The sequence below is a fragment of the Manis pentadactyla genome, chromosome 1 (genome assembly GCF_030020395.1).
Source record: "Manis pentadactyla isolate mManPen7 chromosome 1, mManPen7.hap1, whole genome shotgun sequence".
Classification (NCBI taxonomy): Eukaryota; Metazoa; Chordata; class Mammalia; order Pholidota; family Manidae; genus Manis; species Manis pentadactyla.
This window is the reverse complement of record NC_080019.1, coordinates 69,701,064-69,726,797: the sequence shown is the minus strand read 5'-3', so window position 1 is coordinate 69,726,797 and position 25,734 is coordinate 69,701,064. Positions and strand designations below refer to the sequence as shown.

General features: G+C 48.9%; 1 protein-coding gene across 2 annotated transcripts in view; it reads right to left on the bottom strand.

Annotated features, from left to right (window-relative positions):
- Nucleotides 1-12,604: 12,604 nt before the first annotated feature.
- Nucleotides 12,605-25,734, bottom strand: part of KY (kyphoscoliosis peptidase) — a 44,292-nt gene continuing 31,162 nt past the window's right edge. For both annotated transcript variants that reach the window (XM_036877338.2, XM_036877339.2), the window contains 3 exons: nucleotides 21,552-21,740; nucleotides 21,061-21,251; nucleotides 12,605-17,070 (listed from right to left, as the gene is read on the bottom strand). In XM_036877338.2, coding sequence (XP_036733233.2) covers nucleotides 16,175-17,070; nucleotides 21,061-21,251; nucleotides 21,552-21,740 — 1,276 coding nt within the window. In that variant the 3' untranslated portion in view covers nucleotides 12,605-16,174. The remainder of the gene's footprint in view (nucleotides 17,071-21,060; nucleotides 21,252-21,551; nucleotides 21,741-25,734) is intronic.

The following is a 25,734-nucleotide window of genomic DNA, read 5'->3' as shown; positions in this document are numbered from 1 at the left end:
TATAAAGCCATAGTAATCAAGACAATTTGGTACTGGCACAAGAACAGAGCCACAGACCAATGGAACAGACTAGAGAATCCAGACATTAACTCAGACATATATGGTCAATTAGTATTTGATAAAGGAGCCATGGACATACAATGGCGAAATGACAGTCTCTTCAACAGATGGTGCTGGCAAAACTGGACAGCTACATGTAGGAGAATGAAACTGGACCATCGTCTAACCCCATATACAAAAGTAAACTCAAAATGGATCAAAGACCTGAATGTAAGTCATGAAACCATTAAACTCTTGGAAGAAAACATAGGCACAAACCTCTTAGACATAAACATGAGTGACCTCTTCTTGAACATATCTCCCCGGGCAAGGAAAACAACAGCAAAAATGAACAAGTGGGACTATATTAAGCTGAAAAGCTTCTGTACAGCAAAAGACACCATCAATAGAACAAAAAGAAACCCTACAGTATGGGAGAATATCTTTGAAAATGACACATCCGATAAAGGCTTGACGTCCAGAATATATAAAGAGCTCACACGCCTCAACAAACAAAAAACAAATAACCCAATTAAAAAATGGGCAAAGGAACTGAACAGACGGTTCTCCAAAAAAGAAATACAGATGGCCAACAGACACATGAAAAGATGCTCCACATCGCTAATTATCAGAGAAATGCAAATTAAAACTACAATGAGGTATCACCTCACACCAGTAAGGATGGCTGCCATCCAAAAGACAAACAACAAATGTTGGCGAGGCTGTGGAGAAAGGGGAACCCTCCTACACTGCTGGTGGGAATGTAAACTTGTTCAACCATTGTGGAAAGCAGTATGGAGGTACATCAAAATGCTCAAAACAGACTTACCATTTGACCCAGGAATTGCACTCCTAGGAATTTACCCTAAGAATGCAGCAATCAAGTATGAGAAAGATCAGTGCACCCCTATGTTTATCGCAGCACTATTTACAATAGCCAAGAATTGGAAGCAACCTAAATGTCCATCGATAGATGAATGGATAAAGAAGATGTGGTACATATACACAATGGAATACTACTCAGCCATAAGAAAAGGGCAAATCCAACCATTTGCAGCAACATGGATGGAGCTGGAGGGTATTTTGCTCAGTGAAACAAGCCAAGCAGAGAAAGAGAAATACCAAATGATTTCACTCATCTGTGGAATATAAGAACAAAGGAAAAACTGAAGGAACAAAACAGCAGCAGAATCACAGAACTCAAGAATGGACTAACAGGTACCAAAGGGAAAGGGACTGGGGAGGATGGGTGGGTAGGGAGGGATAAGGGGGGGAGAAGTAGGGGGGTATTAAGATTAGCATCCATAGCGGGGTGGGAGAAAGGGGAGGGCTGTACAACACAGAGAAGACAAGTAGTGATTCTACAACAGGTTGCTACGCTGATGGACAGTGACTGTAAAGGAGTATATAGGGGGGACCTGGTATAGGGGAGAGCCTAGTAAACAAAGTATTCGTAAGTATTCGTCATGTAAGTGTAGATTAATGATTAAAAAAAAAAATGCAGTTCCTATGTGGTGACCTCTAATGAGTTCTACACAATGATATAAAGGACATATAAAAGTGTAGGCAAAGGGTCTGTTTGTGTTTATACAGAGGATCAAAGCCTAATTTGGCTACCCCGAAAATGAACTAAGAAACGATATGAAAGAGAACTTCCAACATCAGCACTCTCGGGAAGACTCATGCCAGAAGATGATCATCAAAAAACCCCAACAAAGATCCACGCACTGCTACAGCTGTAGATGCACTCATCCCACCAGCTCCTGGACTTGCCATGGGAATGAAGGAGATATCTAAGCTGGCCTGTGCATACAGTAAAACAACAAATTTGACTGGATCTATACTGTTGGAACTCAACCAAGAATTAGGAGAAGTGCAAATTGTAGCGCTCCAAAATCTTACAACTACAGACTATTTACTGTTAAAAGAACATATGGGATGTGAACAGTGCCCAGGAATGGGTTGTTTTAATTTGTCTGATTTTTCTCAAACTATTCAAATTCAGTTAGATAATAACCATCATATCATTGATAAGTTTTCACAAATGCCTAGGGTGCCTAACTGGTTTTCTTGGTTTCACTGGAGATGGCTGGTAATTACAGGTATGCTTTGGTTATGTAACTATACTCCTATTATGTTAATGTGTGTGCGCAATTTAAGTAGTAGCTTAAAATATATACATGCTGAATTTACTCTACAAGAAGATATGTCAAAGAAATAATCAATCTTCCCATGTTTTCTCCCGCCTGCTACTTCTATAGCTTTTCTTCTTCCTTCCTAATTACAACGAATTCTTAAATAGAATTCGTGCCTCATATCAAATTTACCGAGTATCATAACTCCTCCAAGTGGTAAAGATACCTCAAGACAAATGCTGGGCATAGAAGCCACAGGGCATAAATATGCAAAGAAATAAAAAGCTAACCATTTCAAACAATAAGGCTTCTCTCTCACTTACCAACTTAACATTTCCCTGTGTGGCCCCGGAAGATGACTGGTTAGCCAGAGACGGGTAAGATTCCTCAAGGGAGGAACAACCTAAGACAGGCACAGTCACTGGGGGGTCATCAGGTGAGAAATTGGGGATCAACAGAGGTGAGGCTTAGAACCTCACCCCCCCTGTTCTGAGAGAAATCTTCTGCATATGTGGATGTTTTATTGCCCTTGTCTAGCTTGGATTAACACATAGTCTACAGGCACACACCTGATCATCTACATTTGCTCTCTTACAACACTAAACTATGTTTTCTACCTTTATGTTGTATCTACCTACCACTTCAGCATCTTATTAAAAATAATAAAGAGAGAAATGTGGTATCCACATATAAATCAAGTATAAAAATCAAATGTGTATTCATATTTGAACTGACTGTTTATAGTTCATAATGCATGAGCAAAACCAAAAGTTTCTGTGATGACTGCCCTTGTACTGTTCACCATGTAACTTATTCACTATGTAAGAATTTGTTCTCCATGTAAGAACTTGTTCGTTATGCTTCAGAAGATTGGAGACTGACGAAAATTAGGCTTGGGGTGGATTAATGATTGTGCATTGAGCATTGACTCCCCTATACAGAATTTTATTGTTGTTAACAACCATTTGATCAATAAAAATGAGAGATGCCCTAACAACAACAACCAAGAAAAAGTACACACTTCCAATTGTAAAATAAATAAGCAACCGGGATGTAATGTATAGCATAAGGAATATAGTCAAAATATTGTAACAACTTGGTATGGTGATAGCTGGTACTTAGAATTATCATGTATATAAATGTTGAATCACTGTGTTGTACACCTGAAACTAATGTAATGTAATACTGTGTGTCAACTACCCTTCAATAAAAAATAATTATCTAAAAAAAAAAAAAAAAAAAAAATATCTTCAATAAAGTCAACCACACCAGGTAACTGATTCCTTGGTCGCATTTTATTTTTTCCTGTGACATGCCTCCTGGGCCAGTCTTCCCTGCTGCTTTCTGGATTGCTTCTGGTCACCCTGCTTGATTGCACAGCCATTCTGCAAACATGTCCCATGACCACCCCCCTGGGTATTTATTCTCTTTGTCTCTCCTTCATGCAGGAGCTTCCTGGTCCCAAGTACACCCTGTTCTTGGGTTATGTCCCTCATTAGAGAAATGGCTCATGGGATGTAGATTTTCTTTGAGTCCTTGAATGTCTCTTAACACTTTTCTTCTGCACTTATCTGTGAGAGATTTTGACGGCATATACAGCTCAGGCTGGAAGTCATTTTCCTGCAGAATGTGGAATGTGTTCCTCAACTGTCTTCTCACATCCAGTGCCTTATGTGATGCATGAAGCCATTCTGATTCCTGACCTTTTGGGTCACTTGCTTTTTTTCTTCCCTGGAGGACCTGCTTGTTCCAAGTGTTCTTTAATTCACAATCATGGGCCTTAGAATGGGTACATTTTCATTCTCTGTGTCCCTCAATCCTAGACATTTTATTGAATGGTGTGTTTAATTAACTCCTCTGCAGTCCCCAGCACAAACTAGACACAATGAAGGACAGTGTTTGCTAGTATTATTATTCTCTTCCTAGAACTCTTATAAGTGTGACATTTTCCTCAAGTCTGGGGATCTTTAGAGGTCCTTTCTTTTTAAAGATTGAGATACTAAAATGCTCTATGAGTCTTCTATTGCTGTGTTACAAATTACTTCTAAATGTAGCAGCTTCAAAGAAAAACTTTCATCATCTTGAAACTTCTATGTGTTGGGAGTTTAGGAGTGGTGTTAAGTGGGAAGTTCTGGCTCCGAATGTCTCATTAGGTTCCAGTCAAGAAGTTGGCCAGGGCTGCAGAATCTGTAGAAGGATTACCTTCCAAGATGCCGCACTGACACAGCTGTTGGCAGGAGGCCTCGGTTCCTTACTATGTGGCCTTCACCTGCTTGAGAGTCTTTAAAACACAGTAGCTTGTCTTCCCTAGAGCAAGTGATCTGAGAGAGAAGGAGAAAGTGGTAATGCCTTATATGCCCTAATCTTGAACATAACACACTTTCATTTCTGTCACTTTCTATTTGTTAGAAGAGAATCACTACATATAGCTCCCACTTAAGAGGACGGAAATTAGTCTTTACCTTATGAAGGGAGTGGTGTCAAAGAATTTGTGGACATATTTTTAAACCATCACAGATGTCATTTGCAAACTCTGTGTGTGTGTGTGTCTAGCGAGGGACTGACTGGTCAGCTTCCCAGAGGTGGTCATATGGGGTTCTGGTCCTTCCATTGTATGGGTACTTTTCTTTGGGTTGTTTTGTTGTCTCAGCAAGGACTCGTCTAGCTTCTGCTTGGAGGATAGAAGCCAGGCAGACAGGTTTGGGATGTTAAGTGTGATAAGGTTTGGGGTGGTCTCACTGTTCAGTATGCAGATTGTATGTTTTCTAACCATTGGTTTTCTTCATGTGGTTTAAGATGCTGGTTTACAGGCTCTTGAAAGTCGGAGATTTTCCTTTTCTTTCCCTCTCTTTGGGATCCCCTCTCCTGTAGATTACAGCTGTTCTACTCAGCTCCCGGGACCCTCAGGCTTGAGCTGGGCTTTGTACTGGAGGCTCAGGGCTCCTTCCATATGGTGGTCCTGGACTATAAGAGACAGATCCGCGAGACTGGGGGTGGATTGGCTGCATTGCTCTAATCTTAGGCAGTGACCTACAAGGAGGGCCTTTTAGCAGAGGTGTCCCACAAAGGACTCACTGTCCTGTGGTCGGTGAGCTCCTGGTCTCTGGCAGGATTCCAGGAGAGGCAGAGTGGGTAAGTGCTGGAGGCAGGATTTCTTCTTTTAGAGGCTGGAATCAGTGCCTGTCCTGGTTTTGTGAGGGGCCTGAGACTAGGTTCTTCATGGAACAACATACAATACGTCAGTGTTGTCCTCATAATGCTGACGACATCTATGGTGCAGTGGGAATGAGAGCTGGCGCTCTCGGAGCCCTTATGCTGTGCCAGGGATTAGATTCTGCTCACTGTATCCGTGGTGACTCATTTATTCCCCGTAAGAAACTTGCAGGGTAGGTGCTACGATTATCCCCATTGCACTGCTGAGGAAACGAGCCCAGGGAAGTTCAGTACCTGTCCAAAGGCTGTGGGCGGTGGCAGAGCCATGAGGAAAGGCAGATGGCTGACTGACGGTTGGTGCTCTTAAGATTATGTCATCTGATGTTGCCACATGGGGCCTGAGTGGCAGGGCTCCCCGGCCTCGGGAGGGCCACTTGGCTGCTGGGCTTCCCCAAGTCCAGTCAATGTTCATGGAGGAAAAGCGAGGCTTCAGTTGTACACTAATGACTCCTGATAGCACAAGACAGCTTTCAGTCAAACAGGGGACCAGCAGCTAAGAGGCTATCTTTCCAGAAAGAAGCCCATTTGCTTCTTTTTCAAATGGGGAATTTTAAAGCTCTTGTTGAGCCTTAAAGATGTCAAGTCAAGCTTTTCCTGACAGTGGATCTCCTCCCATGATTGGGTTAATGAGTTCTGTCCACTGCACTGCCCTGGGAGACAGGTCAGGGATCTGCTGCTGAGGAGACAGAGGCCTGCGGGTTCCTGGCGCCCCAGCCTGGGGGGCGGCGGATCGCAGAGGATGGGGGTGAGGGGACGGCCTCCCAGTGCCTCCAGCGTCTTGGCTACATTTAATTTTTTGTAGTATAATAAAATGTTATTTCAGATCCCCTTGGTGCTCATATACATACAAAGCACACATATCAGCAAAGCGTTCACCCGGCAGTTTGTAATCCTGCAGTCCTTTCATTTTAAATAAACGTTTCCTCCCTTTCCCTTATTACCATCCTTTGTTCATATGGGAGCTGCCAGGGCCTCTCCCTCCCGACATCTGCACTTCATTAATCATGCAGCCCAGTTGCTCTGGGCCATTTACGGCTGTGGCTGCCTCTCTGCCCTCATGCCACAGCCTCTGCACAGTAGGCCCTGCACCCTGGCCAGGGACGCCACTGCCCGGGTGCCCCGCACAGCCCGAGTGAAATGACGGCTGATTCCTTGTGTCATGGAGGCAGTCAGCTGTCCCCCCCAATGGAGACAGAACAATCTCAGCCCAGGCAGAGGGCGGTGGTCCCTGGAGATGAGGACACTCCTTTGATCAATCTGTTGCCCTGATTGCTTCCTGGTGGCAAACACCACAAGCACTCCCAGCCAGGTGGCAATTTTTGTCTTCCTGTAAACATACATTTCCCAAAGGGGCAAAGGAGCTTGCTGCCGGGCATATACTTTTTTGGCTAGTTGAGAAAAAGAAGGAAATGGCTATTTAAGATGTTGTAACTTAACAGCCTTTTTGGCCAATAGCCATGTAAATAAATCTGGTAATTAATTCATTTTTGAAATGACAAAGTAACGTTCACTTCAAAAATTCACTAATCCCTTATTCTAAATGTGAAGTATTGTTTGGTCATGGAGCTGAAACAGCAGACAAGCTGGCTGGGGCTCCTTCCTCCTGCAGCGTTGTGCCTGCGTGCAGCTGTGCGCTTTAAGCGGGTGGGAGGGGCACCCTCCTGGAGGCCGGAGGTGGTCAGGAGGTGTCCGGGGCATCCTCGGACCTGTGGTTTGGCAGCTGACTGGTTGTCAGCGGGCTAGGTTGCTCTGGTTGGGTGAGACTGGAATATCCCTTTTACTATATTTGTGTGCTGATAAATAGAAGCACCAAGCTTCAGTCATAGAATCTCCTTCGAGCAGGGTCCTGGTGGGACAATCTGGGGCAGGCACCACAATTAGATAGAGCAAAGGCAATTCCACAAAACTATTCATGGCCAAAGAGTCACTGATGGCCCTCTGCCACCCACCTTCAGAGGCAGGGTGGTCATTTTTCTCTTGACAAACTGAAGGCCTGTATTCAAGTCCTGTTCTGTGGGGTAAGCATACATTTTACAGCCTCACAAGTAAGTGTGAGTGGGTGGTTTTAAGGGCCACCTTAAAGTCATAAAAGGGCCACCCACTCTCTTGGAGGCCACCATAAACTGCCCACACAGCCACCCCCAGAGTGGTCATCTGGCCTCTCCCCCCACCCCAGGTTCCCAGCCCTTCCCTGGGGTGTGGCCTTCTCTGAGAGCAGCTTGGGTTCTCCTCCTCCAAGTGCAGGCTGTGGTGTCCAAAGCTGGGCAAAAAGCACAATGGTTACTGGACCTCTGGGTTATGTTACTTTCCTGGCCCCATGTTCATATCTCCCGATGTTTTCCCAGTGAAACACTGGGCCAAGCATTTACCAAACCCCTGCTTTGTGCCAAAGGAGAAAACAAAAGTATCTGTGTTCATGGGATTCTCAACCTAGTGAGTGGAAGTTCCAAGGTGTCCTTCAGTCACAGTCATGCAGAAAGGTGATGGAGCAGCTGACGAAGTGCTAAGTGCCATGGAGGGTGGGCAGAGAATTCCAGCCAGGGCTAAGCAGTGGAAGGGTTGACAGAAGCAGTGGGGCTGGCCTGCCTCCCTGAAGAGCAGGCAGGGCTTCTCCAGGGAGAGAGGGAAGGAAGGGCTCCCGGTGAGAGGCAGCGGCACATGTAAGAGCATGGCTCTGTGGGGGCCCACGGCCTGTCTGCTGTCACGTGGCTGGTTGTGCAGAGGGGCTCTTGTGGGGAGTCATGACAAAGTAGGGGATGCAGGGTGAGGTAACACTGGGGACTATAGACTACATGCCTGTGTAACCCCCAAATTCAAGTGTTGAAACCTTCTCCCCAGTGTGATGGTGTCTGGAGGTGAGGCCTTTAGGAGGTGATTAGTTCGTGATGGTGGATCCCTTAAGAATAGGATCAGTGTCCTCATAAAAGAGACTCCAGAGAGCTCCCCCACCCTTCCCATGTGAGGACACAGCAAGATGACACAGCAAGATGGACACAGCAAGATGACACAGCATGATGACAACCGTTCATGAGCCAGGAAGTGGGATCTCACCAGACACACAATCTGCTGGCAACTTCTCAAGACTTCCAACTTCCAGAACTATAAGCAATAAATTTCTGCTATTGATAAGCCACCCAGGCTATGGTATTCTGTTACAGTGGCCTGAGTGGACTAGGCTAGTGGGGGACTGAGCCTCACCTCCTGGACAATGGGGAGTTATTGGCAGGTTTTAAGTAGCCTAACATGGGCAGATCCTTCTGGCTTTAGTGTTGAGGCTGCCCTGCCTGACAGGATGCAGGAGGAGAAGGATGGAAGGAGCTGCCTTCTGTCAGATGAATCCACAGCACCTTGAAGGTAGGCACTCGGGGGACCCATTCCTCCAAAGCAGAGGTGGCCAGACCTGGAGCCCACCCTCCCTTGGACAAATGACTGGGCGGAATCTCACTAATGACCACTGGGCCCCAGATGGCCATGGGATATGCTGCCTCCACTCCAAGAACCTTCACCCAATCTTTCCTGAATCCTCTGGGTATAACCAAAGGAACTCGCGCTGTGCAGATTTCCCTTCAAGAAAGCACTTGCTGATTATCTGCTGGGCATGCAGATGGCTGAGAGCTTCCAGCTGTTAGTGCCTTCAGGGTTTGCCTTTAGCTTTCATACACTGTTGGATTCAATTTGCTAATATTTTGTTAAGGATTTTTCTATCTATGTTCATAAGAGATGTTGGTTTATTGTTTTCTTTTCTAATGTTTTTGGTTTTGGTATGGGGTTAATGCTGGCCTGAGAATGAGTTAGAAAGTAATCCCTCTGCTTCTATATTTTGAAAGAAATTGTAGAGAATTGGTATCATTTTTTCCTTAAATGTTTGGTAGATTCACCAGTGAACCTATCTGGGCCTGGTGCTTTCTGTTTGGAAGATTATTGATTATTGGTTCAATTTCTTTAATAGGTACAGGCCTATTCAGATTACCTGTTTCTTCTTGTGTGAGTTTTGGCAGATATTTCAAGGAATTGGATAATCTAGGTTATCAAATTTGTGGACATAGTGTTATTCATAGTGATCCTTTTAATTTCCATGGATTCTGGAGTGATATCCCTTCTTTCATTTCTGATATTTATTTGTGTCCTCTCTTGTTTTTTATTTTTGAGCTAGACTGGTGAAAGGCTTATCCATTTTATTGATTTTTTTCAAAGGGTCAGCTTTTGGTTTTGCTGATTTTCTCTATTGACTTCCTGTTTTCAACTTCATTGATTTCTGTTCTTTTTATTATTTCTTTTCTTTTGTTTATTTTAGAATTAATTTGCTTTTCTTTTTCTAGTTTCTTAAGGTGGAAAGTAGATTACTGATTTTAGATCTTTCTTCTCCTCTATGCATTTTAATACTAGAAATTTCCTTCTAAACATGGCTTTTGCTGCATCTCTCAAATTTTGGTGTTATGTTGTCATTTTCATTGAGTTCAAAATATTGTTAAGTGTCTCTTGAGATTTCTTCTTTGACTCATGTGCTATTAAAAGTGTGTTGTTTAATCTCTAACTATTTTGTGATTTTCCAGCTATCTTTCTGTTATTGATTTCTAGTTTAATTCTACCATAGCTCTAGAGCAGACATTACATGATTTTTATTCTTTTAAATTGGTTGAACTGTGTTTTATGGCCTGGAATGTGATCTATCTTGGTGCGTATTCCATGTGAGTTTGGAAAGAATGTGTATTCTCTCTTGCTGGATGAAACAGTCTGTAGACATCAATTATATTCAGTAGATTGATGGTGGTGTTGAGCTCAACTATGTCCTTCCTGATTTTCTGCCAGCAGATCTACCCATTTCCCTACTGCACTACTATAAGCATGAGGGGATTTTTCTCTGATACTCACTGGGAGATCTGGTAGAGATCCAGGTGATTATCCACCTGAGCCTTCAGCAATTTGTCGGTTACAATTCTGGTTTTCCTACCCTGGTACGTGTTCCCATGGAGGTTTCTGCTCTTGTGGGTTGTGATTCTCTGTATTGCCTATGAGGCTGTCCAATCTGGGGGTAATTGTTTGCCCTGTGACCTCACTTCTCTCACAGATCTAGAAAGAGTTGTTCATTTTTCAGTTTTTCCAGCTTTTTTCATGTTAGGATGGAGTGACAGCTTCCATGCTTCTTACAAGCTGGACAGGAAACCAGAAGTCTGCCTTAGCTTTCAAATGAGGCCAAGATCAGTGTTCAACGACTGAGCGTGGTGTGTTCCCTAGGGCCTTGCTATTTCTGCACAACTTGGGACTCTTCTGTTGGACCACTGTCTGAGCTTCTCGCTGCCTGATCCTGCTTCCTGTCCCTTTATCTTTCACAGGTACTAGCCTCTAATACACTGTTTACATTCCTACCTCTGTATCAGCTTCTGCTTCCCAGCTTCCCAGAGAATCCAACTGGCACACTTGCACATATGATCATACTGTTGCTGGTTCCAGGAGGACAACAGGGAAATAATCTGTGAGCCTTGTATGTGGATAATCTGATTTATAAGGTTTAGCTTGCTCACCTTCAGGCTAGATCCCACCACTCAGCCTGTCACAGGTCCCCATCGGCTATGGTGCTAAGAGCCATCCTGCACACCATCCCTTAGAGGTAAAGACCTCAGCATCTTGCCTCTTCAGAGTCCTGAAAAAGGAGCCTCCATATCCCTTTTAAAAACAGCTTTTGTTTGAAGACCTACCTATTCTACCAGCACCTGACACAATTACACCTTCTCCAGAGATGGCAAATTTCTGGAAGGGTTTTGTGGCAACCTTGTCTTGACCAGTCACACTGGTGTACTTACACAAGGCAATGTGGAGAGCCATGGGGCAGGTGGGGGTTCATATCATCATAGGAAGCCACCACAGTGCAGCTGAGAGATGACAAGGGCCTGAATCATGGCAAAGGCCACGGGATGGGATGGACATAGATTTGGCAGAGCAGGTCAGAAGGGACCAGATTTCATCACTGCAGGGGGAGGAAGGAGTCACTAGTGACTACCATTAGCCTGACTTAGGTGCTTGGGGAATGGAGATACACTGACTGTGCTGGGGGCCCAGGAGGAGTTAGAGGTAATCTGGGGGAGAAAAGTGACTTTGGTTCAGTATCTTTTGTCTCAGGGTTGTCTGCGGGGTATCCAAGAGAGGCATCCCCATTGCTACCTGCTTTTAGTTTTCTTCCACTCCACTTGCAAAATCAGAGAAGTAACATCCTGTCAGGGACTGTTGCTTCCCATTTGGTCTGTTGGCTGGGTTTTCTCCAGCCCCTTGCCCTTAGGCAAGAGAGGAGCCAGCAGCGCAGTCCGCTGGGGGCTGCAGGGCAGGCTCTTAACACAGCAGGGCCTGTCAGATGTTCCGCCACTGACAACCCCAGGTCTACCGCCTGCCAGCATTTGTTCACAGAGACGCAGCATCACAAACTCTCCAGACTGGAGGGGACATTAGAGGTCATCCATTGCAGCTGCATGGTTGGGATTTTCAGGCTGTTCTAATGATGCAAGAATTTCTCCTTCTATTATGTGGGAGACTGTGTCTTCTGACTCCCCCTGACTATGTTGCTAAAGGCACGGTCCACCTGTGGGCCTCCTTCCTCAGGAGAAGGGCACTGGGGCTCAGTTTGTGGATCTAGCAGGAGGTGACAGGATGAGGCCAGATTTGGAAACACAAATTCTTTTTGTCCTTCACACAATGGCTTGGAGAATGGTCTCCATGGTTACAGCAGCTTCTCAGAGGTGTCTAGATTTCCATTTTTTGTATTTCCCTAAATGTCTAATTTATGAATATAATCTGTTTAGATAACTGCTGGAAAGTTTCTGCATGTATATGAAAATCAAGAAAAATATATTTAAATATATTTAACACAAGAAAAAATAAGGCTGATCGACATATTTTGGTACAGTTTTTTTCTCCCACTAAACACAGAAATTGGGATTGATTTTAAAAATTTCAAGTTAAACAAGTTTCAGTGAAAGAAATACTGCCTTCATGTTCTTCAAAAGCATGTGAGCCAGAGAGGGGCTGGAGCTGACCTAATGTGAAATAGCTGTTTGCCTGACATTATGTTTGCATTCACCATCACATTCAAATGGCTGGGACATCGATTTTTATTTTTATTTTTTTTTGCCAGGGCTCCCTTTGAACATGAAAGTGTCTTTTCCTGTTTTCTTTCTTTTTTTCTTCCTTCGTGTGAGAGCAGTGATAAGAATGGATCGATAATTACATTGTTGGCTAAAAATGAATATAAGTTTTATTGGAAAACAACACCTGCAACAACGTGGAGAAAGCATACTTAACAGCCACCGGCCCACACAGCTCAGAGCACCCGTTATATAAAGTCACCACCTCTTATAATTTCCAGCTACTTATGCCAAATAAAAAGAAATTAGGCACCTAAGGTAGACTGATGTGGGACACAGGTGCAGCCACCTTTGAACATTTACCAGTAGCAAAGGCTGTGGCAACAGCGTTCACCCTGTGCTTGCTGTGGGTCATCTAGTGTATTTCAAGGATTAGCTGGTTGGGACAGAATCTAGTCCTTCCAGTTAGCATAGCATGTAAAACCCCAGGCCACTGGGAAAACTGTTCTGCTCTTCAAGTCCTTTGAGAAGAGGATTTCACAGACTTTCTTGGCACCTTGTTCCTCCTGCTCAACAACAGGAAATAGTTCTTCAAGTCTAGCCTAAATCCTGCATGCTTCAGGTAATCTATTTATTTCCTTTTAATCTCAGCAGGCTGTGAGAAGTTTGTCCTGGAGGGACAACGTAGTTTATGGGGAGCTCAACAATGGTCATAATCAGATTGAAAATGGGGTCCAGCTGTGCTGGCGGTGCTTCCCAAACAAGCCTAAAAGAAGTTCATTGCAGATGTGGTTGTAGCCCTTTTGCCCCTCACTCCCCGACCGTTCTGGACCCTGCACACATTTCTGCCCCGTGGCCTGAGAACTGCCCTCCTAGCTAGGCCTTGCCAGCAAAAGCTCTGAGTTTGCTCAGTTTCAATCCTTCATCGGCACAGTAATGGGTGTGGTCAAAGCTGCCCCAGCCAGTTCTGTCCGGCGTTTCTGTTTCAAGACGGGATTTCCCGGCAAAACACTCCAAGTCCTATTACATTCCATGTCTTCTCGCTATGCCAAGCAATCTCCCAAGCTTGCCCACAGCTTGTGAGTGGCAAAGAAGTGTTTTGTGTGCACACGAGGAAGCTCTGAGAAATCACGAGAAAGCACACAGTGAATTTAACATAAACAGCTGTGCAGCATTTTTCAAATTCTGCGTAAAAACTCTGGTGATAGATGGTCTCTCGGAGGCTTGCAGCGCCGGTAGCTCCGCATGTTGGGCACCAGGGGGCGCCCGTGCCATTCCACCTGCCGCTGGGACCGCTCGACCAGGAAACAAAGATGAGGACTTGAATAAAAGATTTCAAAATGCAATCCCGAATTCTACTCTGAGCAGCATGCGTGTAAAATTCATGAAGATTGGATTTCATTTAATGTATTTTTACTTTAGTGGAAAGAAATGCAGGTGATTTCTGACTGTGCCTACAGCTGTTTTACATAGAGGGTGTCTGGTTTAAGGCCCCAGGAAGGGCAGCTGATGCTCTACAGGCGCTTGGAGAGGCGGTCTGACCGCCTGTGGGTTCTCAGGACACTTCCTATTTTGTTGGGAGCAACCTCCGCACACTCCACGGTATATTGATTAGTTATATTGTTTTTAAAATGGTGTGTGTCATTCTCAGCAGGACTAGCTGTGGCGGCCCGCTCTGGGTCCAGTGAGTGACACCAGTCATAGAAAACACTTATTATTTTGATGAAACAGCACATTTCTTTCAGCCCACAAAATCAAAGGTGTGGGAAAGGCTGTTTTCAGGATGTAAAACCTCTCCTTGTTCCCCTGCGCACCCTGTTGTGGTGCACATGGCTCCACCTCTGGGGCCTTTGTGCATTTTCAGGCATTAACAGGTGCCCAATGCCTGGGAGGCAGAGCCTGCCAGAGGGCACTGGAAACAAGCCAGGGCAGCCCAGACCCCCGTGGTGTACTCTCCTCGTGTTCCAGGGACCCCAGCCTGGTGGAAAATGGGCACCCCTGTAACATCCCTCTGGGCCAGGGCCAATCTGGGGGCCCCTTTGGAGAAAGAGCCCAGGGGGATGAAGGGCTCAGGGTCAAGAGCCTGGAATCGTAGATAGGCCTGTACAGGGCAGGCTGCCGCCACCCACCCTGAACTCTGGGATGGCAGAGGCAGGGTCCCCTGGGTTCCCTCTGTAGCCCCAGCATCTAGCACTGTGCCTCATGCTTATTAAGTGCCCCATGGATATTTGTTGAATATACAAACGTGAGGATGAAGGCAGAAGAGGCTGTGAGAGTCCAGGCTGGCCCCGGCTGCAGCTCCACCTGGGGCATTGGGAGTGGAGAGTGAGGGGGCGCTGGGGCCAGGAAGCAGGGGGGCCACAGAGCCGCAGACTCCAGGAGGTCAGCAGGGACCAGCTCCAGTGTCTCTGGGACCTGGGATGGTGTGGCAGCGGCTGCACAAGGCCCTGCATCCTTGCCTCTCCTCTGGCCTCGCTGGAGCCAGCCTCTCCACTGTTGCCATGGCAACACTCGCCTGAGGTGCTGCTCAGGGCCCGCTGGGCGGCAGAGGCTGCAGGCCCTGAACTGTCTCCACAGAAAGCCCAAGGCCAGACTCCAGGGGTCACTCATGTCAGAGAAAGGGAGGAAGGGAGATGGGATAGAGACAAGCCCCAAAACAGCCCCCAGGGCAGGTTGAGGTCCCCCCGCCCTGGTTCTACCAGCAGGCGTCCTGGGGCAGGAGCCCTATTACTATGCGAGTCTCCTCCCACTGCAGCTTGCGCACTACTCCCAGGTCTTTATTTAGGGTTATCAGCAAGGCTCCCCAGGGGCCGAGCAGCCTTTTGAGACTCCCTGGGAAGGGCACAGACCAGACCCTGAGGCCCTGTCTCTGAGAGGACCTGGAGGGAGGCTGATTAACTAGACTACCCGGGACTAACTGCCCTGCAGGCTCCTCCGAGCAGTCAGAGGTCTTAGACCCTTAGATTCAGGCTTCAGAACTGCTCTGGGGTCCTTCCCTCGCTGCCACCCCCCACCAGCTTCCAGGACACCCAAGGGGACACTGGCTGCTCTCTGCTTTGGAGTCTCCTCATAGCGTTTCTTTGTCACACTCCCAGGATACACACGGACTGTGGAGCCTGCAGCTGGGCATGGGTGGGCTAGCTTCCTCTCCTTTTTCTAGGGCTCTTGAAGGCAAGAAGTGGCTAAAGCATCAGGGAATGCGGAAGATGGTCATGCCAGGAAAAGGTGATGATTCCAGCTTCCGTGGAATCCAGGAGCTGGTGAGACACTGTAACGCTACCTGAAAGGGTCTCTACGATTCCAGATGACTCAGCCTTGCAGATCTCGTCGCCTTGACACCATCACGTGGAAAGCTCCTAGCCTGGGCAGCATTCCTGCCTCTCCACATCAACCCTACAACAACAGTGTCACGAGGGCATTACTCTGAGAAGTGGGCATCTGGGCAGTGACGTACAGTTTACAAGTCCTTGGATTTACATAGCACCTTTTGCTTCTAAAGGGCCTTTGCCTCAGTCCCCTCGGCCAGAGCGACTGAGCGAAGCCATCAGAACCTGATGTGACAGGTCCCACCTCAGAGCAGGGCAGCTGAGGCAGAGGCCCCGAAGTAGTTTCACGCAGACTCCATGGTGTCCAGGGCTCTCTGTGCTCACCCTGGGCCCTCCCTGGGCAAGTCTGGCCTTGGCCCCCTGGGCGGGTGTGGCCAGAGAGCGGGCCTCATTGCGCATTCACTTTATACTTCAGGATGTAGGAGTAGAAGTTGTGGTTGGCATTCTCCAGCACCATGACATAGACTTCTTGGCAGCCGGCCGTGCTGCAGCTGCCCTCCCAGTAGCCCTCGCGACTCAGGGTCAGGGGCCGCGTGTCCTGCCCCTTCACCAGGGCTTTGGCGATACCATGCAGCTTCAGTTTGAATGGGACATTCCGGTTGGCAGGAAGCACACCCGACAGAGGCTCCAGCAGCTCATTGCCCTGCCCCCAGTTGCCAAAGCTCTCGGGGAACATGGGCCAGTTCACCTTGGTGTTGGTGCAGCTCAGCAGGTAATTGAAGACAAAGACGTAGTTGCCCAGTTCCTGCCTCTTCTTGACAAAGATCTTGAGGGCAAACTTGCCAGCGTGGGGCAGCTGGACTTTGAGCTCTACCCGCTTCTCCCGGAGCAGCTGGAAGATGTGGCGCCGCTGCAGCTCCTCAGTGACGGGGCCCTCGTCCCCATGCAGGGACGCCAGGACGCTGATGCCCTCCTCCACACTGAAGCTGACGGAGCAGCGCCCATCGCTGGCATGGATGATGGGGTCAGGGTGGGAGGGCTTCACGATGCCCATCTGCTCTGAGAACCAGCTGGGGCCCACGGGCTGGTGCAGCTCGGCTGGCAGCTGGACACTGATGTCCACGTAGGTGCACTTGAGTGTGTACTCCAGCACGGAGCTGTAGATGTCAGAGTGGCCTTTGGCGAAGATCTGCAGCTTGTGGGTGCCCACGGTTGGAGGGTATACGTCCAGTTTCATCCCATTCTCCCTGAGGTTCAGCAGCCCATGCTCCTGTTTGCCATTGAGCATGAACATGAACAGCGTTGGGGCACAGCTCTCAATGGAGATTGTGGCCTTCCCCTTCACTGTGGAGAGAAAGACAGGGTCAGGTGAATGGGTCCAGTATGGGCTAAAATGCTGGTAAATGCCTAACAACTAGTTTTTGGCTTGCAGCATTGGCCCATTTCTGTGGTGTAAGTACTTTCACCACAACTGATTTTAAGCTGCTAACGTGCAGTCACCGAGCACAGCCGAGGCTGGCTGCAGCACACCCCTGAGGGCCTTCCCCACCCCTTTTTGGTGGTTCTCTTCTAGTGAGCTGAAAGCTGGGGCTCTCGAAAACACCGGCCTCAGCTGTAGTGCTGCCTCACCCATTGGATTCACATTACATGAAGGTTGCATGAGGCTTAGCCTGCTTTCAGGGCAGGGGAGAGGGCCAAGGGACAAGGAGGACCACAACTGTAGTTGGAGGGCACCCTCTGACTGTGGCTCCCGAGTTGCAAGTCCTGCTTTCACGTTGCTCTTCCCAGCGGTTCATCACAGTGGTCCACAGCCATCGCAGCAATGCATTACCTGGTTGGATTAGCGCTACTCCTGGGACTGTCGCTGTGTGGCGGGCAGCTCCCCTGCTCTTCCTCCCCACCCCCGCCCATGCTCCTTTCACGGGCATGTCTCAGCCACGTTTCCAGAATGGAGTCATGAGTACATGGGAGGGCCTTTTGCACCCACCCAATCCCCTTGCCCTCTATGTTTGTCTTCCTCTGTCCTGGTCATTGTTTTTCAGGAACAGGCGGTCCATTTTCTGGTCTTTGCAGCCTGTGAGCACTTCCCTGCCTAGTCCTCCCTTCCTCACAGAACCGCAGGGCAAGCAGTGGCCTTCTAGGAGCTCCACCTTGCCTTCTTCTCAGAAGCTGATCACCTGCTCCTCATTCCAGCAACCACCCTGCCCAGCCCCGTTCATGGACGAGCACAGAGGAAGGTACCAGACTGCTGTCAGATGTGTGCTGGCCAGTAACTCTTCCTCTGTCTGGGTCCAGTGCTCTTGCTGGGGAGGCAGAAAGCCGTACCTGGGCTTGGACAAGTGCCCCTGAGATTTCCCACCTCCCCTGCTAGAACCCTGGCCCCAGGCTGCTCCACTGGTGCGTTCAGTGCTAGCTCCCAGTGCCAGAGTGAGAGTCCCCATGCAGGGTGGAGCGCAGCCCGTCCTCTCCCCTCTGCCTTCTCTGTGGGCTTCTTCCTCTGGGAAACTTTCTCTGCCTTCTCGGGCACTGCCAGCTCCTCACTTCCCTTACACTCCCAAACCCCTCGCCACTGTAGTTTCCCTCCATGCAGTTAGTTCTCTGAAATCTGGCCTCTTTCCCTATCCCCCAAAGTCTTCAGTGACTTCCTTGGAGAATCTAGGCTGCTGGCCATGCCCTCCTGGAAGTTCTCTTGTGCCCTTGCATCCACTACCCTCCTTGGCCTATCCTCTTCCCACCCCTGTGACCACCACCTGGGCTCTGCTGCCATTCCTTCCCTTACCATTCCACAAACTGTGGAGATGTTTGTGCTTCTGTGCTATTTTCTTTGTCTATGCTCTTTCTCTATTGTCTTCAGTCGGCCCCATGGTAACTTCCAAAGGAAAGTGACCAAAGACTACTTAGCATCCTTTCTTGGTTGAATCCCTCTTGTCCCTTCACTTCCTCTTACAAGCCAACTCAGTGGGCTGAAGCTGTCTTACCCCTCAAATGCTCACAGCCCCCTCCTGGGCTGTCTTGCACTTGAGCTGGTGTGAAGTCCCTGTGCAATGCACCTTTGATGCATGGAGGGCTGCCAGCACATCCACATGGCAGTGCAAAACCTCCTGGGAAAACATCCACCTAGTCACTCCTGGGCTTACTTCTATGGGTCACCGTTAAACTGGAGGCCAGTGGAGAGGCCTATCCCCCCTGCCTCAGCTGAGTCAGGACGCTTTCTCTCAGAACGGCAGGCAATCTCTCACACACCCTTCATGCCCCAGGGCCCTCACCCATGCCTTCCCCCAAATCTGGCTAAGACCTGTCCTGATGTCCTGGCTGCAAACAAGCCTGTCCCTATCAGGAGAGGCTGAGTTCCCTGGAAGTCACTCTCCTAGCCCTGCATCTCCAGCAGGGAATTAGCACTGTTGTAATGAGTTAGTTTTGGGTAATGTCCTGTCCCTCCTCCTCCTGGGCATGGGCACTGTGGGGGGCCCCATCTGCCTCCTTCCTGCCACGTGCCAGGCCTTCCCGAATGCCTGGCCCAGGCACTTCTCAGCAAAGGTGAGTTGAATGGCTGGAAAGAATTGAAATACAGGACTGGCAACCCTGGGGGCTCTGGAGGAGCCTGTGACCCCTCTGTATCCTCTCCCCCTCCTCTCCTCACCCCTCCCTAGCTCCCTCCCATTCTCAGGGGCTTTCCACCCCCAATCCTGAGTCTCATCCTCCCCTGGCTTTTTCCCACCTGCTTCCCTCTTCTGCTTTCTTTCCATCCTCACTCTTAGCAAAACTAGCTCCAACAAAGAGTATTCTTTGAATATGCATTACGAATATGGGTAAAATTTCCGATGACTGTATATTAAGAAATCCAGTGTTTACATTTCTATTGCTCTTACAAAGGCAGTGGCATTAATTTGCTGTCGGTGGGGCCTCACCCACTCTTCCCTGTGGTCCCGTGGCCCATAACAGAAAGAGTAGGTTCCCCATCTGATGCAAGCTCAGGAAACGCATCCTGAAAGACAGCAATCTTACGCCGTTATTTTAGCAGCAGGAGCCACTAGGTATTTGCAGTTTTAAAAAGTGTCCAAGAGCTCAGCAATGTGGGGTAAGGAAACCTCTGTGAGGTGGAAGGGACAATCAGCAGGAAGGAGCACAGGGATGTGCTTCCTGGCGCCGTCACCCCAGAGTGCATGGTGGGGCCCACACACAGACCATCCTGTGCAAACAGCCCATGTGAGCCCAGGCCTTCCCTTCTGGGAGTGCAGAGCCCCCTAGTGGCAGATATGGTACAGACAGGCAGTCCTTGTCTGAAGGGCCGGGGTGCACTGACCCGGCTGTGCTGAGCCCTGCGGTGGGTCCAGGCTATGTCCTGCGCGAGGCACCAGGACCTTGGAGATACGAAAGACACAGTCTTCTGGAGGCAGCCCTGTGAGGCCCGTGACCACAGTTCTGGACCCCTGGAGTTGGCCCCGTTCACCTCATAGTGTGCAAACACATCCACTTAGCTGCCCATGGCCTTTGTGGGGAGGGGACAAATGCCAGTCCAGGCAAGTCATGGGGACAGCGCAGCTCAGTGTCCTGCACTACCCAGCCTCAGGAAAGTTGGCTGAAAGAGGCTGGATCCTGCCTCCAAGAGGAAAAAGGGAGGAACTGACAGGCATCTGAGGGAATGGCTCTGAGGAGGCCAGGCTGCACCCCAGGGGTGTTTGAGCTCAGATCAGAGGGCTTGAAGTGTCCTTCCTGGAACATGTCCATCTCATCTGCATGTGTGATGTCTGCTCTCTTCTAGCCTCCGAACCCAGCTCAGGGGCCACCTCCCCAAACCCTCTGTCCCGGAAGACCCTGCTGCTATCTGGTTGGACCCCTGACACACACATCCCAGCTCAGCTGGGCCAACACATACTCTCTGCCAGGAGTTTGGGGGAATACAACTGGCTAGTGAGCTTCTGCTGGGCATCTGAACTGTGAGGGGGGTGTAGCTGAGGCATCTTTTCTCTGCTGTGTGAACTGAGAGACTCACCCAGCTGGGGGCCCTTGAGCCCCAGCCCTCTGACAGGCTGGGATGTGAACGCGGCTGCCTTTGGGGGCTCGGGAGATGCAGAGACTTCTTTTGCACCCCCTTCTTGGTTTATGCTGGTGTGCAAGGGCTTCTGTCAGTAGAAATGTGGCGCACGGCCACATCCTGCCCTGATGGCTGCGTCAATAGCCCCCACACGTCCACATACACTCCCAGCTTACCCCGAAGCTACAGGCCCTGGCTGGGCCCAGCGAGGGCAGTCCATGGGGGCTTAGATGGCTAGAGGCATAGAGCGGGATGCCCTGTCCTGCTGCCGGTGAGCTGGGTACCAACTTTGGGGTTACCTGTCTTGATGACAGACGTCTCCGGGTGGGCACTCAGCATCCCCTTGTTGTAGAATTCGCTCTTGTGATACATGCTGTTCTCGAACTGCCTCAGGGATTGAGGAGGTTTCAGCAGTTGCCAGTTCTTGTTGTCTGGGAAATGGTCCTCGATGAACAGTGCGGGATGGGTGAGGAAGTAGAATTCATTGTAGCTAGAGTGGGGGGAAGCTGATCAACAACCACGTTGGTGAGCAGGTCCCAGCACTGCAGAAGGTCAGACGGCAGGGCGGCGCTCAGGGGGATCAGATGGGTGGTCAGAGGAGGGGTTTGGTTACTGGAGGGTTTGGGTTCTTGCAATTGGCTGGGAGCTCGCTTGCCTCAGAGGGGCAGGAAAGGCACCCTGGCTCCCCTTTCTCTCACACTTGGTCTTTTCTACCTGCTGCCTCCTGCAACCTCATGCCTCCCACATTTCCACCAGCCAGCCCCCCAGCAGAACTGAGACTTGTACTTACAGGAAGGTGAACTTGGAGGTGGTGGGATCCACCAGGCCACTGCCCCAGGTGCTGTCCACCAGGTGCCATCTCCCCTCCAGGTACACGGCATTCCAGGCATGGTCAAACTCCCCGGAGAAGCTCTGTCCAGTCTGGTAGCCAAAGCCCTTAGAGTAGCCAGGCACGGTCACACACTGCACTCCAGCCATCCTGGGGGGAAACTGGGCTCTGAGAGGCAGCTCCCACTAGGGGTGGCCGCCCGAAGCCTGTCTGTGGCCCCAGGCCTCAGGGCATGTCTGCTGTCTGTCAGTCCTCAGATGGAGCCCCTAGGAGAACCACGCATTGACTACACCCCCCTCAGATGAACCAATTCTGTACTCCGGGCACTGGCCAGGTCTGTGTAGGGGAGGTGGCCTGGTAGCCGGGGTCCTTCCGTGGACCAGGTCTGTAGTCTCAGTTGCTCTGAACAAGAGGGCCATGCAGCCTCTTAGGGTAATGGAGTGAAATGGCCATGGAAAGAGGACTTTTCCCCATAAAAACTAATGTTTAATTAACAATTAGACTGGTGGGTTAAAATTGCTTATCTATATCTAGATATCATCTGTTGAGAGAGGCAATAAAGATAAGTGTGGGACCTGCAGGCTACCGGGTTCCACCCTCCATGGGTGCTGCTTCACATGCATAGGACGATCCCCAGTTCCCACAGCTGCCTGAACTCTCCTCCCCTGCCCAGTTCCAGCCTCTCTGCCGAGGCTCCTTATGGGCTTGGAAGATTTGCAGTCCTGCCCTTCTGCCTGCAGCTTTACAGGAGAAGGTCTAGGCCTCCCAGGCTGTCTAATTTACTCCACAAGAACAGACCAGCTGGTCCTGGGGGAAGGATTTTGGGAGAACTTGGGAAGTGGGAGCAGAGAGCAAAAGAAACCAGATCCCAAGGTCCGGAGTTTCTGAGGTAAGGACCAAAACAGTCCCTGGAGAAGAAGGGTAGCACAGAGGCAAGAGGCCCAGGAGGCAGTGCACCAAGGAGCCCACAGGAGAAGTGTGGCTCGCACACTCGCAGAGCTCCCGTCTCATTATCTGCACCGCTGCAGGGGTAGGCGTGGGGGGCTGTTCTCAGAATGGGGAAATCTGACCATGTTTAGAGATCTGGAGAAAACAGGCAGCAGAGAGGGTGCGTCAAAAGCAAGGCCGGAGGGGTAAGATGGAGGTATGGGGGTGGGGTTCAACAGAGGGTGGGGCTCGGAGATTGGGTGAGGAAAAGAAATGTGAAAAATATTTAGAAAGGTAAAAATGCTCCTGACGCAATATTAACTGACAAGAGCCTATACAACTACCATCAGCACAATGCCTCTGTGTGCGTGAGTGCGTGTGCGCACGCACAGTGCACAAAAGTCACCTGGCCTTTTCGTAATGGGATTATGGGTGATTTTAATTTTCTTCTTTAAACTTCTCTGTATTTTCTAAATTTTTGTTAATGATTATGTGTTACTTTTAGGGCTGGAAAATAATCCATAAGTACTCTTTGAAATTACATTCTTCAGTGAGTTATTTTCCTTTGTTGCCTAGAATGTCTGCGCAGATCAGTTTCTAGGAGGGTGTAGAGGGCTCAGTGGAGCTCTGGGAATGATGGTGTTGGGAGAATAGCCTGTTTTGCAGGAAGGTGAGCTGACTGAGTGGAGCTGGGGCCTCTGGTCGTCTGCCCACCGATGCTCAGCCTCTGTCCAGAGCCACCTGAGTCACGGAAGGAGAAGCCCTGGACGCCTGTGCGGCCCCCAGGTGTCATGGTAAATGGAGCAGATGCATGGGGTGAGGATGGGGGCTCAGACTGCTGATTGTCCTCCTGGGAGAAGCCGTGGCCCCAGGGAATGTGCAGGGGTATCCTCCCACCAACGGGGTGATGTGGGGGTAAGATTTGCGTGTCTAGTCGGGGAACCAGAGTGAGAGCCCTGCCCAAGCCTGGAAGGGGCCGAGGAGGCAGCAGGATGCCCATGTGCAGGCAATCAGGGCTCACTGCCCACTCTAAAGGCCACCTCCAGTGTGACCTTGCCAGGCTCATTATGGGCAAAAAGAAAGGTTAGCATTAAATGATCTGTAGGGGTTGATTCTCCTATGACAGGCTGAGGAAAAGCTGGGAGGGCTGTGGGGAATGCCTGGGGCAGAATAAAGATGAAAAAATAAACTCAGCCGTAAGTTTATGGCATGCTTCATTAGGATATGAGGGTATTTTATTACCTGGCAGCTATGTGCAGGATGAATTAGACAAAGAAGTCATAATGTGAAGCCTTATTGTTAATAATCTATAATTCTTATGCAAACCTGTGGAGCTAATAATTGCAGCAGCTGGTTGCTTATTAGGATGATCCATGACAATGTCATGTAATCAAAAGATCACTGACTGTATACACTATGTGCAAAGCACTGTACCAGGCACCAGAGGGGAATATCATATAATATAAAAAATAATCTAACATAATAAAATGTAATATTTCAAAAATAAAACTCACTGGCTGCTCTAGATGTGTTCATAGTTGGAAGTGGGGCAGATATCTGACCCATCACTGAAATGCTAGTCATTCACAGGGCGTTTTTAGGGAACTCAAAGCGGGATTGTCCTACTGGGAGAAGCTGTGGCCCCAGGGAATGTACAGGGGTATCCTCCCACCAACGGGGAGAAATGATCTGGAAAGATCTGGGAGAGCACTGAAGAAGGGAAAGATGACAAGAAATGTTTCCATCTCCTATTGAGCTCTGACCGACCACCCTACAGCCCACAATTTTACCGAGAGAGATCCATCTAAGTAGCCTTGGGCTGCAGAATCTTGGTTTCTACTTTTGACAGTTTTGAAAATCCCAGTGCCAGTGGTATTTATTGAGGAGGTGGTGGATCCAGACTGTGACTGTCATTTTATATACTGGTGGCCCCGGCTCCGCTGTAGCAACTGTGTGACACTGCCCAGTGTCGGGGTGGCTGAGCTGCCTGGCATGGGCAGTGTGCCCAGCAGGCATCAGGCTGGGACCACAGTGGACTTCCCCAACTCTGACCACCCCTCCCAGCATGTCTGAGCCGTGTAGCAAAAAAGGGCAAGAAGAAGGGATGGACCATAGACACGGGGGAGGCAAGGAAGCAGGCTCTTTTTTGGTATCTTGATGAAAATATTATGGTTTCTAATAATGAAATTAGGAAATATGGTCTTATTAATTTTAAGCCCAATGGTCACTTTAACCAGGCAAACATGTGTGAATTAGAGTTTTATAGCCTTGTGTTCCTGAAATGTTGGTTTTTAAGAAGGTTAATATTATTGCAAAAAAAGGTAACTTCCAAACTGGCAAAAACCAATTGTGATTTCTATACTGCAGAGGACAAGTATAACAGTGGCTTATGTTTCACTATTTACATACTTGATTTCTTGTGAATTTGACAGTGTCTTTATATTTATGCTATATGGTTCCCTTACACTTTTCTTACACCACCCTTATGGACATGTCGGTAACTGTAATCGTTAATAATTCTCACTTCAAGGCCCTGTTTAGAACCTTCCGAGTGTGACTCAGGGGCTTTCTCTTTGATAAATGAGGAGTCAGCAGATCAGAGAGGGAGGCTGACTTGCCTGGGGACATGCAGCCAGCCAGAGCCAAAGCAGCATCAAGACTCAGTTGTTCTGATGCACAGTTCAGGGGCCTTTGTATTGCGCCAGGCCTTTTGCACACCAAGATTTGGTTCGTCTGTCAACTTCTGGGTGGTATACAAGGAAGAATATGGATGGTTTGCTATAGAGATGCAATTCATCTTTGTGAGTACTGTCCTTTGGGATGGGGACGTTTAGATGTCCCTTTTGGAGGCCTTATATAACAAAGTCAGATTTGGGGATAATTTAAATTTCTCCAGTATTATCTGTCTCCCTCAGGAGGCTGAGTCAGTCACTCCCCAGCCTTTGGGCTTGGGATTGTCTGGGACATAATGCTGAGCAGAAGCACCCCACTGCTCATGCTCACCCTGACAGCTGGAGGGTGGAAGGATCGCAGGCTGACATCTGATTGAAGACAGCCAGTCTCTTCAGCAGCAAAGCCTCAACTGGTAAGAAGCTCCCAGCTTTATCAAAAGTCTCTGCAAAAGCTGCTAGCTGGTGGTGCTGGAGCTGTGATAACAGGGGCGGGGATTGTGCAGGAGGCTGACTCAGGGGCAGGAATCTGGGGGATTAAACTTGGC